General features: G+C 36.5%; 1 protein-coding gene across 3 annotated transcripts in view; it reads left to right on the top strand.

Moving 5' to 3' along the window:
* Positions 1 to 17,474, top strand: part of DPYD (dihydropyrimidine dehydrogenase) — a 701,368-nt gene that overhangs the window by 578,835 nt on the left and 105,059 nt on the right. For 2 of the 3 annotated variants that reach the window (XM_039869542.1, XM_039869543.1), the window contains one exon: positions 11,619 to 11,798. In XM_039869542.1, the coding sequence (XP_039725476.1) occupies positions 11,619 to 11,798 (180 nt within the window). Of the gene's footprint in view, positions 1 to 11,618; positions 11,799 to 17,350; positions 17,468 to 17,474 lie in introns of those variants that run through there. The other variant, XM_039869544.1, reaches the window with a different exon arrangement.

Genomic DNA, 17,474 nt, shown 5'->3' with positions numbered 1-17,474 from the left:
ATCCAAACAATTATACTTACCATACATGTATTTTAGGCACTGAACTAGATACTTACATATCTTTTTATTTGATATAATCCTCACAAGGATTCTATTTTAGATAGATAAACACATATATATGTATATATGTGTGTGTATAAATTATATATAATATAATATATATACGATATGTAATATAAATATATGTATATATAATACATATATACAATTGACCCTTGAACAACACAGGTTTGAACTGCACAGATCCACTTATACACAGATTTTTTCAATAAATACAGTAAATGTATTTTCTCTTCCTTATGCTTTTCTTAATATCTTTTTTCCTAGCTTCCTTTTTTGTAAGAATACATTATATTATACATGTAACATACAAAATATGTGTTAATTGACTATTTATTTTCTCAGTAAGGCTTCCAGTCGATAGTAGGCTATTAGTAGCTTAGTTTTGGGTAAGTCAAAAGTTAAACATGGGTTTTCAACTTGGGGGGACAGGTTCCATGCCTCTAACTTCTGCATTGTTCAAAAGCCAACTGTGTCTATATAATTTTACTGTTTTCACAAGAGACCCAGGTGCCTTTGTAATGGTTAAAAAAGCAAGGTTGCACAATAATTATGAGAAAGGGTCCTGGGAGCAGATTGACCCAGGATTTGAACCCTTGCTCTGCCATGTATTAGCTGTATGCTGTCAGTCAATGTCCTTAATCTATGACCCCCTCTGTTTACCTATCTGTTAATTGAAGAAATAATAATACTTACCACAAGATGTTATTAAGAGGTTTAAATATGGTACTACATGTGAATCTATTTAGTACAGTGCTTGGAATGTAATAACCACTAAGTGAATTTCGGTGAAAGTGCAGTAAACCTGAAGGAATTTTGGTAATGCATAAAGAAATGACAGCTACAAAGGAATAGGCAGTTAAGTATGTAAATTGCATCAGTTTTCCACTCTTAAGGGTGGTTTTGTTCGGCTTACAGGATTTGAATTTAGGGCAGTTCTTCGCCCTTCCTATTCTCGAGTTGTTCTTACATCAAAGACCCTTAAGGCCCAGAGGGACCCCTTAGACTGAGAGTTTTACTGGCCTGTGTAATCTTTCTTCAAGTAAATTGTCATTTTCACAAATCATAAAATATGTGCCATTTTAGTAAGAGACGCACAATTAAAACTGCTTCTTTGGCCATTGCATTCATTCATCTGTAACCATGTTCCAACAATCCATCTTTGGAGGTTGAAGACAGGCATTTTATTTTTAGGTTCTTGGTCTTCATTAAAAAAAAAAAAACCCTATTATACTATTTCCATGGTTTTTTCGCAAAATTGCAAAGTTTGTGAGCTTCATATTTTCTGCCTATATAGTAAAGCAATTAAGAAAAGTCTTTAATTTTTTTTGAAAAGCTCCTTTTTAAAAACACAGACCTTTTTGCTTTGCTCCTCCATAGCTATGCTCTGTACTTTGAACATCGGTTTTTTGTTTTGTTTTGTTTTGTTTTAATAGGTCTTTACTCTTAAATAGATTATTCACTCTTAATCAGCTGAACCTTGTCTAATTCTTGTGTCCAAGGCTATATTGGCAACTCAGTCAAGATTGTTTACTCGCTGATAATAGTCACAAGCTACTCTTACAAATTTCTGTTTTTATCAATAATAGGTTAACCAGAAAATCAACTACTGAATTTTGAATGCTTTAAGTGGTGGACAGTGTTGAGATGCTATTTTCATGGTAACGACATTTTCTCTTTGCAAGCAAATGGTCCACCTTTTTCAGAATCTTGAATGTCTGTTTATATTATTGAGTAACCAAATATCTTTATCCATCTTCGAGGTCCAGAAAATAATGTCCATGAATTAATTTGACCAATAGGCTTTCCTTCTCTAGGCATTATGACTTATTCTCTTCTGTTATCTAAATCTCATGTGATATTTTAGTAAACGATATTGTAAGTCAAGTTTTCTCATCTGTTTTGACTCTTGAAAAGAGAGATTGCCGAAAATTATAGATTTTAGTCAACTGATAGTTACTGTTTGGATACAGTAGTCCTCCCTCATCTGTGTTTCTGCTTTCTGTGGTTTCGGTTACCCGGTTGTGGTCAACCTTGGTCTGAAAATATTAAATGGAAAATTACAGAAATAATTTGTAGGTTTTAAACTGTACACTATTCAGAGTACCGTGTGAAATCTCGTGCCATCCCACTCCGTCCTGCCCGGGATGTGAATTATTCCTTTGTCCAACATATCTACACTGTTCATGCCACCCACCAGTTAGTCACTTCGTAGCAGTCTTGGTTATCAGATTGATTATTAGAGAGAGAGAGAGAGGAAAGTGAGAGACCATGTTCACATAACATTTATTACAGTATATTGTTATAATTGTTTTATTTTATTAGTTATTGTTGCTCATCTCTTACTATGCCTAATTTAGAAATTGAACTTTATTATAGGTATATATGTATAGGAAACAATCCTAGTATATGTAGAATATGGTACTACCCATGGTTTCAGGCATTCACTGATGGTCTTGGAAAGAGTTCTCTGTGGATGGGGGGAACTACTGTATTTAGTTTCTTTTTCTTGTCCCATTTTTATCATGGGAGGTGCTGAGCTTGCACACCACTACATGCAAACCTCGCACCACTTGTGCGACTGCAGAGCAATTGAAAATCACTGTGGTAACTGGTGCTATCCCAAAGCAAATGTCCAGGATGGTGAGAATCTATTTTAGTACAAAAATCCCACTGCCTCAGAAGCAAAGTGGCTGCGCTTTCCAAAACAGCAGCCACAGCTTCTAGTCACAGAATGGCTGCATTGGAGCCTGGTATGCAGAAGACTCAAGTCTTGCCTAAGACTTTCTTTAGGCCTGTATTTATGTCTGTGGGGAAGCAGGGCCATCAATAGCAATGTCTTTGAAAAGGCAGGATGGCAGTCACCATTCTTTGGCCCTCCATGTTGTGCCCAGCTCACCAGTTTTATCTCTAGTCCCTTGTAAATGGCGGATAGACAGAGGTGCTGTGTCTCTGTATGGTTTTTATTTTTATTTTCTTTTTTCTTGGTTCAGGTCATTATTGAGATCTGAGTCCAGTTAGAGCTGACTTTGCAAAGGACAGATACAAGGAAGGGGATAGAGGCAGACTCGCCTGCAGGGCACATCCCTTGACCAATCCGCCCACGTCGTCAGTCAACAGAGTGCAACAATGCGGTCCCACAATTCTGTTCTCAATTAGAGTCGAGTGGGTGGCCTTTGAGAAAATATTCTGAATTAGAGAATCGATGATTATATTCTAGTTGGCAAAACATGGTCTGGATCCCAGTACAAAATACCTTAGAAACACTTTATTCTCTTTAGTCTGCCTTCAGCTGAACTTAGTAAAGAAATTAATCAAATAGAGAAAATGACCACAGATGGACATTGAAAAACAGCCTCTCAACTTCCATAAAATTCCTTCTCAATTGGGGAATAAGGGGTAGTTCATATACTTAGAAGTATCAAACAATATATAATTTAAAAGGCTAGACAGGAGAATAAGTAATATGGTTGACAGTGAAATATATGATGTACAAAGCAAGCTAAGTGACTCCTATACCTTTAGGAGTTATCAATGAGTAGCAATTAAAGACAACTTTGAAAAAATTAATCAGCAGAACTGCTTATCCATTAGGCTTTTTCTGAGATGACCCTTTGAAAAACAACATCTGTACATCTGTGGGACTATAGGGTGGCATTTGGACAGCTATTTTACTTAGTAATCCTGAGCAGTTTAGGAGCAAAGCTGAAATAAGCCCTCACTTTTGGGGGAAACAAGATGGTATTCTACTGAATGCTACAATTTTACCACTTTGGAAAAAAAAAAAAAAAGGCTGCTTGAGAGACCTAAGAGTATAAAAGCATTCGAGACCTCAGAAGGAGTTTAAATCAATGCGCTGCCACAGTTACAGAGCAGATGAAAGAGCCTGCTGTCTCAATTGCCAGGAAACTACTTAGAAACTCTCACTTTGATTTCTTCACGTCGTCCGTTACATTACTGCTAAATGCAATATATAGGGACATCACAACTTTGATGTTGTACAGCTTCAACAAATGGAAACTAATGTGCTAGGACAACTAAGATTTGTGGTTTTATGTGGATATATAAATATCTCCCCATCTAGCTCCCTAGGTGCTAGCCTCTCCAGGGGCTGTCTTCTCACCTATAGCTTTATAAAATTATAATTTGGGTGTTTTATTCATGAATTCTCCTAAGCAGTGTCATGTTTATGTAGTACCAAAAACCCATAAGGGGATATTGTTATTCTGAATTATTACTTTATTAATATGTATTGTACACCAGTTTCAAAAGTACAGTGTAGTTTTATTCATCTGTTTGTCAGCACTGGACAGAGAACTCGATTCAGTGAGGAATGACTGATTCCAGGCCTTTGGAAAATCTGATGTTTTTAATCAGTGGGTGTGCGCAGATGGAGTTGGAAACTAATTTTCTAGTCAACAACAGTAGAGGTCTGTTTTCCAGTTTTAGCAGTAAACCTTCTGGTGGTCATCCAATTATTAAGATCCTACATTTTAAAGAGCTGTGGACTTCTGCCATTATTCGTTAACTAAATTTGAAATCATGTTGCTTTTTCTTATTGAACCTTATAAATATGTGCTTATTTAATCATGTAATACATCGAATTTACTATTTTGAAATTTACGGAACTGAGAGAGCAGAGGTCAGAAGATCTGGATTTGAGAGTTGGCTCTGCCATCTACTAATCTTTTCAGTTGGGGCATAGCATCCAGTGCTTAGTTTCTATTTCCTCACTTCCTAAGCATTTAATGGCACCTTCTTTGTTTTCATCTCAGAACTGGTGTGTGGACTAAGTAAACTGATACTTGAGAGGCGATGCTATAGCAGAGCTTGCTGCAAATGGGATGGGAGACCAGCAATGTTTCCAGCCAGCTCTGTGGTCACGGACATCTCTAACCCTGCTAAAGAATTAAGGCCCATTTGAAAAATGCCTTAGTTCCTTTTTGTCTCATTTGCCAGCTTGCTCTGACAACTGTAAATCACTGTATAAATGTTTCTGACTTTTTTGACAGCCTGCTTTGAAAACTATAAAGCATTAGGAAAATATTGCAGATGTTATACATTGTTTAAACAGTTTAACCCTTTGTCAAAATAGATTATGGGATCACTTTTTTATTTTTCTGGGAAATCTTTAAGAATTGGGCGGATAATCTTCCTTATTCAGTGTTTCATCTGTAGACGTGTTCATGTTCATCTTGAACTTCTTCCAGCTACGTAAGATTCTGTTATAAGGATAATTTGGAATGTGATAAGCATTGCAGGAGAATTTCCATTTTTGTTTACATGTAGTTCCTCTCCAATGTATCCTTTTACTAATGAATTTACAAAAACGTGGAAACTACTTTGAACTTAAATTATAAAAATATTTTGCTTGAATATAGCCTCATGGCACATATTTCTAAGACCCGGATTATAGTTTGTCCACTTTTGTGGTAACAAATTAAAAGCGATAATTATGATCGTGGGTCCATCTGAGTTGTGTCTAATAGTTCAAGATTCCTATTTAGAAACCGTGCCACATTTTAAAATATCATTTGAAACATGTGCTGCTCTAATATATGAAAGCACGTGCCAGCCCACAGTGTTCTGTTTCTGTAGAAGTCTTCTTTGCCAATTACTTACCCGGAATTACTAAATTGTATTTTTAATACAATTTAGATTCTATTTGCTGGCTTCCTAGTAAGCTGTCTTCTACATTTCTAGGAAGGTGACTTTTTCTTTACAGGCAAAACTTTCCCTTTTGAGCTCCACTCAGCACTTTAAATTCTAGATTACTTGATAATAACTATGAGATTTAGTACCATTTTGCCTGAGCTTTATAATTTCCATAGCACTTCCACCTACATGATGTAATTTAATCCTCACAACAATAAATTAGATATATCATCTACTCTTATTCAGATTGGGAGGTAGGAGGGGAAAACTCAAGAGGCTAAATGATGAGCCTCAGTACCCAGCCGCTGAGAGACAGAGCTGGGTCTCAGGCATATCTTTTGATGACAAGACAAAAAGCACTTTGAGATCATTATTACTTCATGCTCATAAAAATAAGGTCCATGACCTTTTTTTTACTGCTTTGGATAAAAAGTATTAGCTTCAAAAATTATATGCTACGTAATTCATGCTCTGATTTTTTCATATTATGAAATTTATTTTTGGTGCCAATCTAGCTTACTAAATACTAGCTACTATTTTAAGCACCTAAGTGCTTATGTTGCCTTTTAGTTTTTTATGTGCTAAGTATTTAATCTTGATTTTTAAATGAAGAAATTCGTTCATACTTAAACAGCTAAGATGCAGTTTAAACCTTATTCAGCCTGACTTCTACATGCATGCTCTTAACCTCTAGGCTCTACTACCTGATATGGCATAAAAACCACATATTTGACTTTAAGAAATAGTTCTTCAAGTGAAAGCTCTTTCCATTTGCAAAGAAAATTACCCTCTCTTTTGCTTAACACGTAGGTTTATTCTATGTATTGAAGAAATGATGTATGTAAAGAAGATTTTTAAAATGTAAATCACCATAAATAGAAAATTTACTATTAATGTGGCTAATCTCATTTAAGAAGAATAATGGGAAAGGAATAACACCCCGCTACCTCCTGTCATCTCTGTTATTGATACCGTCGCTTTGCATAGACAGACTTTGATTAAATGTGCCTGTACCTAAAGTGAAAATGCAGGGCACTGTGTCATACCTCTGAAAGAGACAATTCAGTGGCAATGGGAGCTTTATAGCACACCTCAAATCATGTGGCACAGGGGGACATCACCTACTCAACCCTGCACAGAGCTGGTCTTGCTGAGAATCCAGGGGACCCCCCTTACAACAGCTCACTGTAGGGATGTTCACGTTTGTGGAAATAATTAATGGTGGCAATGATCCTTATAATGGTACCTGGTACCCTGCTGTGAAGAAAGATAAACCAGCCTTTACCATAAAGAACTTACAAATTATACTAAGTAAACATGTTAACAGCTATTAAGAATCCTAATCAGAGCTGTTAAACAAACAATTAAGAGATGTCATATAAAACACACCCATTGAGGAATAGCAGTTACATGTTCGGAGTTTTAAAAGGAACCATTTACCTTTGAGATAGAAAACCCGAAGTGAAGTGTAAAGGTTAGTCAAGAACAAGGCACCTTCCGGAGCGAATCCATTTGCTGAGCCTCAAATCCCATGGTCAGAGCCCTGTTCCCAATGGTGTGCTTACATCCGAAGATTTATTTTGAGTCTCATTACTATTTAATCAGAAAATTACTCGTGTTCTCTCAGACGTGACTTATTATTATAAGTAGTGCTTCTTTAAAGGGCCATGAAAATGTTGCTACAATTTAATAGTAAAAATCGAGAAGAAATTATTTGTCTGGAAGGAATTTACTTTGTAGATGGCATTTCAGGTTAAGATGAGATTCATCCCATCTTACCAGTGCTTAACACCTTGCTTTTCTCAGTGCGGCCCAGCACCACCAGCACCACCTGGGAGCTTGTCACAAATGCAGGATCTTGGGCCTCACTCCAGACCTACAGAATCAGAACATACATTTTAATAAGGTCCTCAGATAATTTATATGCATATTAAATTTGTAAAAGAAAATATCAATGTGCAAAGTTCCTACTACCAGAAATTCTGTCAAGAAAATTAATGTTTACTCTTATCGGAAAGTAAACATTAAATTACTCACTTTAGGAAGGTATAGAAATAGTGTGACATTTGTCTTATCATTTAGCATATCTGAAGTGGTCCCCTCCAGCACCCATGTTTAACGGTGGCTTCCAGCATTTCCAGCATAGCACACCACCCTAGCCACGTTCAGTCACGATCCTGTAGTCTTTCCTTCCTCTTCAGATTTTGTGTCCCCTTCCCATTCTCAGTATAGCTCCCGATTATGTGGAACACTAACACTGTGGAATAAAGAGCATATGAGAGGGTGACAGGCCTAGCCTTGGACCCCACCGTGCTCTCCCACAGCTAGGATACACCGAGGCTACTCTTCGATTATTCAAGCACTACTTGGCTGAGTCTGCCACATGCAAGTTGTGCCATGTTTGTGGATTAAGAGAATTAGTGGCTTTTGTATCTTCTCACTAAAAAAACTGAAATTAAACTTTACTATTTATACATAGATTCCTTTTGACAGCAGGTTTTTACGGCAGTCATGAACATCTCATAAAGGAGATGGCATGATGTGGTTTTCCAAATCTGATTTTTTATGTTCATATGGTGAACTATTTTAAAACAGCAGTGAAAGTATACCCATGAACATATATTATTAAAAAAAATGGAATCTCACAGTGAACAAGGAAGATTAAGTAAAGCATCAGCTGACTTTTATAGTTAAAAAAAAATCTTGTGGAAAAAATTATAATAATGTTCTTTATAATTGTTCTGAAAAAAATCAATGATAAGAAAGTTATGACAGGCCTTATTAATGCTCAAATTGTTCCTCCTGAGTAACAGATTTTTTAATGTAACATAAATGGGCTTCATAGAAAATATTCTATCTGCATTTAGTGGTTACTCAATGTTCTTTCCTACATTGTAATAACATAGAGCACTTTAAAATAGGAAAAGAAGGGTTTTGTATTTTGCTTTTTCATTTTTTTTTCTCATACGCTACAAATAAGAAGGTAAATAAAACTGGAAGACATTGAAATTTTTCATCTAGCAGTATGGATTTTTCAAAACAATGGTTATATTTGGGTTGAAGATAATTTGATTGCTTTTTTTAAAAACGTGTGTTGGGCTCATGAAATGGTTGAAGGAAAAGATAATTGTAATTACATTAAAACAGTTTTTTCTCTGTTAATGTCCGTATCTTAGTCATATTAGAACTGCATTGTCGTGTTCCTGGCTAACCAGATGGCCTGGCACAAGTCTTTAACTTCCCTAAGACTCAGTTTGCTCATCTTTAAAAATTAAACCTACCTCTTAGAGTTAGTTTGAGGACTAAGTGAGATAATACATTAAAAAGTGTTTAAGAGAGTGCCTGTCCCATAATAAAAGCTCACATGCATTAGCTATTCACATTGTTTTATTTTTATCACACCATCATTCAGCCAAATTTGACAGAAATTTAATAGACAAAAGTCATTCTGTCCTATTCTGAAATGTAAAATGACCTCATTGCCCTAAAACATAGCCATTTCCATCCTTTAAGAAATAAGATGCAAAACCCTCCTACCTAGAATCCTAGCTCTCCTCTTTCTTTCTTTTTTTTCTTTAATTAAGTTTATTGGGGTAACATGGGTTAATACAATTATATAATTTTCAGGTGTATATTATAATTTGACATCTGTATATTCTATTGTGTGTTTACCACCCAAAGTCCAGTTTCCTTCAGCTACCATATATTTGATCCCCTTTACCCACTCTCTCCCCAACCCCCCCTTTTTTTGATCCCTTTACCCTGTCTACCTCTCCTCCCCACCCCCCTACCCCTCTGGTAACCACTAGTCTATAGTCCATGTCCATGAGTCTCTGTTTGTCCTGTTCATTTGTTGCTTTTAGGTTTATATCCTACATATAAGTGATATCATGTGACTTTCAACTTTTTCTATCTGGCTTATTTTGCTTAGCATGATTATCTCAGGGTTCATCCATGTTGTCTTTTTACTGTAGCCAAACTTCTTATAAGAACAATCTGCCTGTGTCTTCAGTTCCTCAACCCTCATCCATTCTTCAACCTACCACAAAATGGCTTCTGCCATGTTGCAGAGCTTCTCCTCCATAAATGCACATGTCAGTCAGTCATTGCCTTTCTGATTGCTGAATCCAATGGCCACTTTTCAGCTCTAACGTTTTTGGCCTTAATACAGCACTTTACATCTTCCTTAGTGTTGTCTTGGATCTTTTTTGCTTAATGTCTTCCATGATCTTCCTTAAGCTTCCTTTTAAATGCTTCTGTTCCCAGAATTCCACACTTGACCTTCTTTTATAGTCACATCATGGAATCACTACCACTTCTTGCTGAGAACTTAAGTATATATTTTTCTGCTCGCTTTCTTTCTCTCTCTCTCTCTCTCTGTCTCTCTCTCTCTCTCTCTCTCTCTCTCTCTCTGTCTTTCCTATTCTGGGATCTCATAGTGTGTTTTCAATAAATTCAACCAACCTGTCAACAGGCATCAGGTAATATGCTGGCATGCGGATTACAATAAAATTTATTAATTAAAGATCCAGAGGCTTTAAGAGACCTTGAAACAAAATTTAATTTATTCTCCTATTTTCAGATATTTTCTCATTTTTTCATTCATGTAGGACAAGATTTTTCTTTATTGGCTGCCATTGCCAAGCACCATGGTATATGCTAAGAATTTAACACCTGGAATAGTGAGACAGAAATGAGTTTTACTTTGCTTAGTTTTGTTTGGGTGATTGCTTCTTTGGATTGGTTTTGAATCTAGATGAAGAAAGGTGTCGAATTCTATAAGGTAAATTTTGAATTTGAAGCGACGATGGGCCATCCAGGTGAAGAGGTCTCTTTTCAATCCCAATACTGACTCTTGAGTGTATTTTTTTCAGAAGGATCCTAATTTCTCAGATTTAAACTTCCTTACGTTTAGAATTTTTTTAATATCTATTATCCGACATATAGTTACTCAAATGAAACTATCTCTTCTGAATTATCCATTCATCAACATATATATTTTGAGAGTCAGAATAAGTGACAAACCCTGTGTTTACCACTGAGAATAATATGATGACTAAGATAAACATAGATTTTTCCCTCCTGAAGTTTCAGTCTATTTGGGTAGTGAACTGTCAATCAAATAATCATGTGATAATTATCCACCAAAGATGTATGAGTAAAAGAAAGCCTTAACTATTTCGGGTTTCCGGAGACTTCCCTGAAGAAGCGATATCTACCAAGAGACTGAGAAAGGGCTGACAGTTAGCCATGTGTAGAAGATAAAGCCTTCTAGGCAGCAAGGTCTTATAAAAAGATCTTAAGGCAAAGAAATAATGTGGCAAATTTGAGGAAAAGAGGGAGGACCTGGGTGATTGGAGTGAATGAAAAGGAGAACAAGAGTAGATGAGGCAGAAGAGGTAAGCGGCGGTAAATGGTGGCTGAGTTGGCTGAAGAACAGCACTCCAGCGTGGCCACCTCCAGATATAAGAGTCACCTCCAGGAAGCACATCCCGATGGAGGAAAATAAGAGCATTAAAACGTCTTTATGTTTTAACTGCCAAATTTAACTCCTTGGAAAGCCAACCACTTGGATCTCATTTTTTAACAGCCATGCTGAGGTATATCTGCTATACAATTAGTTGCATATATTTAAAGTGTGCAATCTGATAAGTTTTGAAATACGTACACACCTGTGAGACCATCACCGTATCAAGTTTATGAAAGTATGCATTGTCCCCGAGGTTTCCTTGCGCCCCTTTGCAGTCCCTCTTCCCCTCCACTCCCATCTCCAGGCAATGATCGATCTGTCAAACATAGAACAATGCCTAGCACATAAAATGAATGTTGTTGAATAAATGAAAAGTGAGTCTAGAGAATTAACTCTTGGTTTGACATTTGGTTGGTTGCTCTGTCTTTTCTAGGTTTGCAGTGCTGTTCAGAATCAGGATTTCACTGTGATCGAAGACTATTGCACTGGTCTCAGAGCCCTGCTTTATCTGAAAAGCATCGAGGAACTACAAGACTGGGACGGGCAGAGTCCAGCTACCGTGAGCCACCAGAAAGGGAAACCAGTTCCCCAAATCCCAGAACTCACAGGAAAGGTATGTGCTCATCTATTCTGTGTCGTCTGTGAGAACTCTGCCTCGGTCACTTTCTATTTCAGGTCTTGTTTCCCTCCCACCTTCTCACGAACAAGAACACAGTGCCTGTGGGATATGATTTCTACAATAGAATCATTCTGAAGGAGGCTTGATTACAGCTATACGATAGGGCTGAGTTACATTTTTATAAAACCATATAACCCAAAGTCATATAAAAGAAAAAGATTGAAGCGTGTGTGTAAAGTGCCTCCAAATTCTTGCTTACTGTGGTAATGACTGGCATTCTTTCCAGTGGGAGGCTGGAGATTTCTTTATTCTTTAACGAGCTCTGGAAATTATAACATTCCCTTTCTATTTTCAAGATAATCAAATCACCGGAGCCCTGAATAATATGATGAAGTTTTTAAAATTAAAATCAAATCAGTATCTTTTGTAACTGCTTCTGCTATGTGGTTAAACCTGGGCTCAAAAGGTTATGTCCCAACTTTCTCACTAACTGCTATTTTCAGAGAAATATATACTACATTTACATTTTGTATAATATGGTGATTTTAGCAAATCTTTTCTAAAACAACATTCAGTATTTCTCCTTTGTATTTCCTTTGTATTATCCTAAATAGACAACCATTGTCAGAAGACATTTCTTGAGTCCTGAATGAGGGGAGGAAAAATTATAATTCTCAGTCTTTTCAGCTTGTCACTACATCAATAATTAACTTTTAAAAAGAAAGGCAAGTATAAAAAGATTCTTTAAGGAAGCATTTAATAATTCAAATGAATCTTAACTTGAAACAGGTCACATGAAAAAGAATCGAAAACAAAAACCCTGGGTACTCTGCCTTGGATGGCAGCATTAGGGACTCAAAGAACAAGAAAAACATTATATAACTGACTTACATTTGGCTAGTTTTAATGAAAAATATCACTGTTCCTTTCTTAACAGATAGCCAAAAGTAAGAGCTTCTTGAAGAATAATGTGTGTGATTTCAAGTACAGTAGTGAAAAAGAAAAGGGAGAAAGAAATAAAATCTTACAGTGTGGATTCCAGGAAAATATGGTGATGAATGACTCCATGAGAGGCAATCAAACAGAAAGGCTGGGTGACATTAATATTTATAATATTGTAATTAGCAAGACTGTGCCTAAGTAGCATTATTAGTGTAACTAATCATATTATAAACTGAGCCTGCAGTATTTAGACAGTGAGTGTTCTTGCCTTTGTCAGTGACCATCTATGTCCTAAAGTTGTTCATAACAAAAAATCACAAATAACTCTTCATTCATTCAATGTAAATATCTCAAGTAAATTATTTTTGGCATTATAGTTTTGCTAGTTTATGACCATCTATAAAAGCGTTGTCTCAAATTTGAGTGGTCTCCATGTGAGCCAAAATGCAAGTAGCTGCATTGCACTGTGCCATTTTGTCTTTAAAGGACTTCCACACTCATTTCAAAACTTACATATTCAAATAAAAGATGGATAATGATGGAGACACTTGTGTCAATGACATAAGTGGAAATTGATTTTCTGATAGTTTGAATCTAGATTCAGACTTTATTTTGGTAAGCCCAGCCTTCATCAAAATTGTAAGTGTAATTTTCAGCATTATCATTTGTTAAAAAAAAAAAGGATTTTGCCTATGTGATTAGATTAGCGATTCATTTCTCAACACTGAGTTGAGGAGCAAGCAGATGGTCTGGTAATAGATCTATGCTCCTGGATTCTCTGGTGCAAGCTGACATGACTAAAACAATAGGTGACTGTCCCCTTTAGGTTAATATTCCTAACAGTGAATCAAAGTGCTCTTGATCCAAGGTACAGGTGGCCTCCTAATTGTTCCTCCTAGTGTTACCGGGGTGTGTGTGTGTGTGTGTGTGTGTGTGTGTGTGTGTGTGTGTGTGTGTGTCTTTGAAAACAACTGAGATTATACTCTCATTAGCTAAAGAATTAGATGCTGCTCCTTGTAGTGTTTTCATACTATAAAGGAAAGAAGAGAAGATGTAGATCCTTTTTAGGAAGACCCCCTAGAAGTAGCTGGCTTCCTTAAACAGAAGAGGTTTGTTTGGAAAGTACCATTGTTACTCTACTTAATCTTTCACTCAGAGGTCAAGCTAGAATAAATTAAAGTAGAAATTTAAGAGAAGCCAATTACAATGCAGTGTTTGAAGATGGAGAGAAAATATGATGTTAACCAGGGAAACAAGGATTTGGCTAAATTAACTGAGTTATCTTTTGAGTAATTAGTATATTTAATATACTCTCCCTATGTATACCTCACTTGTTAATTGATTAAGCTTTCCAAGCAGTGTCTCTTCAGGTGGCTTTGGAAGAGCAAGAAGTCAGGCATTTATAGTTTGCTCTGGTCTTATGGTGCTAATATAAATCTGTGCCTGCAAGCATCAGAGCAAATCCCATAGGAAAAACAATCACCTGCTTTGCCATGCCACAGAGCAGCTGATCTCGAACTGTTGGTGCTTAAAAACCATGTGGCATATTTGCGAAAAACTCAGATTCCCTGGCCCCATTCCCAGAGATCCTGATATGACTGGTCAGCAATGGGTCCCAGAATCCGCATTTTAAGGTCATGATATATATAATAGAGGGATCCAAAGAGCCACGTTGCCAAAAGGAATGATGATAAATAGCAACAGGATATAGTCAGAGGCTGAGTAAGTTAGCAACGAGCACACACATGCTTCCCTTGATGGAGAAAGCTGGCAGTGAGTGGTTTTGAGCTGGAAGAGAAGTGAAAATACAGTCAGGAGAGAGATCCAGAGGGGCAGCACACTGGGCTCTGAGTGGCCAGAGGTTGGAAATATCTGATAAGGAACCAGGGTCAGGGAGTTAGTGCAACAGTGGGTCAAAGCTATGCAAGCAAAATGAATTGTGCAGACAGAAACACTTTGCTATCAAAGATAGGACATCCAGGGTCCACACAGTCCTGCAACAAGGGAGTTTGTGAGGATAAGGAAGTAGAGACTATTCGCAGTATAATCAGAAAGGACGGGTCTCTGTAGCAAAATTTACCCTTTTGTTTTATACTCAGTTATTTTAATTCCCCCTTCTCCCTAGTGAAAACCTAGGCAACTGAATAAAAGTGAATGGTTGCTTACTGCATATAGGACAGTGGTTACTAGCAGAGTTCAGAGTAAGACTGTTAGATTTACACGATGCTTCATTACTTACTAGTTGGGCAACTTGGACAAGTTAATTAATCTTTCTAAATCTGTTTCTAAAACTATGAAGTGAAGATAATCACAATACAAATCCATGATCCCTCATTAACAATCCTTAAAGCCAAAAGCTCTGAAACCAAATGTTTCACGTAACTCATTTGGCAGCAAACCTGGCCTGGACTGATGTGAGGCTATTTATAATCTTTGTTTATTCCTCTTAGGGTGAACATTTGAATGTTTACTGCAAAAAGACTAATGCGTTTGATTCCAAGTTGCTACCCTACACACCTTGCTGGAGGTATTAGGTAAAATGTGGTATGTGTACCATTTTAGTTTTCTAAGGCCCAAAAAACAATCCTGATCTCTGAGATGCATTTGGCACCAAGAATTTTAGATAAAGGGTTGTGAAGAACACTTAAATGAGAACTTAACTGCAATTATACCATTATCCACAAATTATTTTTTAGAGTTGGAGGCGATGTATACATTTTAATGATATCAGAAAATAAAATATCAGTATTTGGCATTTTTAGATGTGGTAAATAAGAATTATGTTGAGATTATCTATCTGCTTGAGAAACATGAAAGAAATTGGATGTTCCAATATTAGGATGGAAAATATTGCAATCAGAAGGCATGGAAGGAAATTACTTTATATTCTTATCTTTGGAATGAGAGCAAGATTCCTAAGCAAGAGACCTTGAAAGGGAAACAGCACAGGCTGAAATGACCTACTGGGTGCTTGGAGTCCGCGTGCATTTTCACAAGCCGTTCCCTGTGTCTGGAATGTCTTTCTAGTTCACTATAGAGAAACTCTCAAGCAGCCTCTGCTCTCTGAGTTATTCTCTGACCTCTGCACCAGAATTAATTTCTCCTTCTCTTTCTCAACCTCAGTTGCAAGTGGTATCGCACAGCATTTGAATTTTACATGTGTGTTTCCTGTATTAGACACTCACTTGTCTTATTCATCTTTATATCCCAATTCCTCAGACATCCACTGATACACAGGACGAGCTTAATAAATGCTGGCCGAATAAATAAATGAATGAATAAATGAATGTAAGAGATCATCTAAGTGGTAGCATTAAAAATCAGATCAGTAGTCATTTGAGTTATCTAGTCATTACTTTCCCCATTACATCAGAAATGAAAAGGCTGTAAAAAGAAAAAAGTAACTTGGACTGAAAGTCCCTTTTTGTGTCTGAGTCTAGGTTAGTAAAATGAGATGGAAAGAAGCCAGAGTGGAAAGAGTGGCGGGTAGCAACCTTTATTCCTTCTTGGCTGGGCAAAATGTCCCTAGAGTGTAAGCTTCTTGAGAACCTAGATCATACCCTGTGTGCCAGTGCCTGACACATCTACCATGTAGGAGCAACGGCCTGGCAACTGAATTGCTGAGTGAAGATATTGATCAATCGCTCATTTACTTTAAAATCTATCTTAAATGTCACTTCCTTTGTGAAGCCATCTATGGCTCTCTTCCTCGCCCTCCAGGAAAATGTGATCCCTCTTTTTTCTGCTTTCCTATTGCAGTTATTACATTATCATCTAGTTATATGTCTTGTCCATCACTGAGCTCATTATGAACATTTTGAAAACAGATCACATCTTATTAATACTTGAATTTTCAAGCACCTAGCACAATGTTACATGTTTATAGAATTATATTGAACAAACTATTAGTGGTGTCCTAATTTAGAAGGGAAAAAGGAAGCTGATTTATAATTAAAATTCTAGCCAGGTCCTTTCAAAAATAGCAATAATTTTAGGGAAAAAATGTAAATGTGCCAAGTGACTTCCAGTAGATATTAAAACATGATGAAATAATATCAGTGATATTAATAAGTGAACGTAATCTGTGCTCATGAAAAAGCTTTCATTAGGATAAAATCAGAAAAACTGCCATGGTGCTTGTATAGCAACTCCTAAAATAAGGCTTTGTTTTGATGATAGAAAGGAAAATTGGTGCATCCAGATGACCAAAATTGGTGTATCGTTCTCCTGTTACTTTAAAACTAAAAGGAATATGATTTTATAAAACTACTGCTATTTGGTTGTGGTACTTTATATGTAGATATCTAGCTATCTATTAATCTATTTCTGGCATATTATTCAACACAGAGAACAAGGAAATGTCTAAGATAATATATGATGTTACAAAAGACATAATAATGTCTCAGGAGAGGAGAAGTCTATCTCCTATACCATGACTATGAAGGTTTTATGTCTTCAAAGCTATCTATTTTTCCATGCTTTTTATTTTTTCAAATTGAGATAAAATTTACATCAAGAAAATATGCACAGGTCCTAAATGAACCATTTAACAAGTTTTGACAAATGCACGCACCCATGAAATCCTCACTTCTATCAAAATATAGAACATTGCCAAGGCGTCAGACGATTCCATCTGCACTTGCCCAGATATTATATGTCCCACCGCTAGAAGCAAACACAGTCTACTTTCTATCGTCATAGATTAGTTTGTTCGTATTCTTTAGCATC

The sequence above is a fragment of the Pteropus medius genome, unplaced genomic scaffold (genome assembly GCF_902729225.1).
Source record: "Pteropus medius unplaced genomic scaffold, Ma_sr-lr_union100, whole genome shotgun sequence".
Lineage (NCBI taxonomy): Eukaryota > Metazoa > Chordata > Mammalia > Chiroptera > Pteropodidae > Pteropus > Pteropus medius.
The sequence above is the reverse complement of the archived record's forward strand: the minus strand, read 5'-3'. Positions and strand labels throughout refer to the sequence as shown.